The 1,434-nt window shown below is 38.1% G+C and overlaps 1 protein-coding gene across 1 annotated transcript in view; it reads left to right on the plus strand.

Annotated features, from left to right (window-relative positions):
• LOC111870041 (E3 ubiquitin-protein ligase SMURF1) overlaps positions 1–1,434 on the plus strand; it is a 32,487-nt gene that overhangs the window by 27,933 nt on the left and 3,120 nt on the right. The window contains exon 13 of the mRNA XM_023861994.2: positions 441–624. Coding sequence (XP_023717762.1) covers positions 441–624 — 184 coding nt within the window. The remainder of the gene's footprint in view (positions 1–440; positions 625–1,434) is intronic.

Consider the following 1,434-nt stretch of genomic DNA (forward strand, 5'->3'; position numbering starts at 1 on the left):
TTCGTGCCACGACTGCTGACTGCTGAACAAAAACAAGGTCATGTGGAAGCATACTGTGCTTTGCCTTGCCCCGTGCGCCTTTTTTTTTGTTTCCTCGAATGAAAAGAGACATGAAAGGAAAGCGTTTTGCTGATGTTGCTGAGGTGAAGGAAAAAAACGACGGAGGCGCTGTCAAGCATCTCAAAAGATGAATTTAGACAATGTTTTGAAAAATGGAATAAAAGACTAGACAAGTGTATTAGTGTAAGTGGAGAGTACTTTGAAGGAGATTGAAGGTTTGTGCTTAAAATTTGAATAAATAAGTTTAAAAAAAATAAGTTCGGTTTCTTTTGGGTACCCCCTCGTATATGGCCCTATCCAATATATTACATATTTTGTATTTTTACATAAAGTCCTGAGCAGATGTGATTGATGTTTTATTGATTTGTGAAATGTTACAGGCTGTATGTTAACTACCGATTCATGCGTGGTATTGAACAACAATTCCTAGCACTTCAGAAAGGCTTTACAGAGTTGATCCCAAGTCAGTTATTACGACCTTTTGATGAACGTGAGTTGGAGCTCGTTATAGGAGGTCTTGGCTCTATTGACATTAACGACTGGTGCAGCAATACTCGACTCAAGGTTTGGCACTCTGCTGTTTCAGTTGTAGTATCCTAATTTTATGGTTATGAATAGCAGGTACAAAAATATAAACCTTAAAAGAATGCTTGTAATAATCTAATCTGGTGTTAAATATTGGTTTGAAAAGTGTGATTCAGAATAATATTGAGGTGATCTTTGTGTGAAAAATGGGGAAAAAAAAGTGAAGTACTGGAATTTGAAAAGTACAGTAAACTCCCCATTATCAGACATGCCCGGAGAATGGGGTGTGCCGGTTGGGCGAGAGAAACTCATATAGGAACTAAAACAGAAGTCAAAGGAACATTGCTTTGGTTCACATATGGGAGTCTTTCTCCGTGACATAATGGATTGATAGGTAAAAGATTTTAGATGCACTAACATGGATACATTCAGTTAGCCTCTTTTGTCATGGCTCATGCTTGAGGGAGGATGACAAGCCTCTCTGCTAGTCGCAGTTTGGACAGCTACCACGTGACGAGTGAACACGGGTGCTTGACAATTTTGTCTTCTAAGTAACTTTATAAAAATGGTAGATTTTCTTATAGCTTTGCTGGTTGCATGAGAACGCAAGATTCCTGGAAGTGAGTGGATAACCGGGAGTTTACTGTATTTTAACTTTTACAGTATCAGTAAACTTGTTGAGTGAAAGGAAGGAAAATAGGAGTGTAGTAACACACTATATACAGTAGAACTTGGTTATAACATCATCAAAGGGACCTAAAAATAGTGTCGTTATAAACGAATGTCGTTGTAACCGAAATGGGCACTTCCACAGTAGCCTTATGTTAGTCACGTAAAAATCTACCGAAA

Source organism: Cryptotermes secundus, unplaced genomic scaffold, assembly GCF_002891405.2.
Source record: "Cryptotermes secundus unplaced genomic scaffold, Csec_1.0 scaffold109, whole genome shotgun sequence".
In the NCBI taxonomy this organism is placed as follows: Eukaryota; Metazoa; Arthropoda; class Insecta; order Blattodea; family Kalotermitidae; genus Cryptotermes; species Cryptotermes secundus.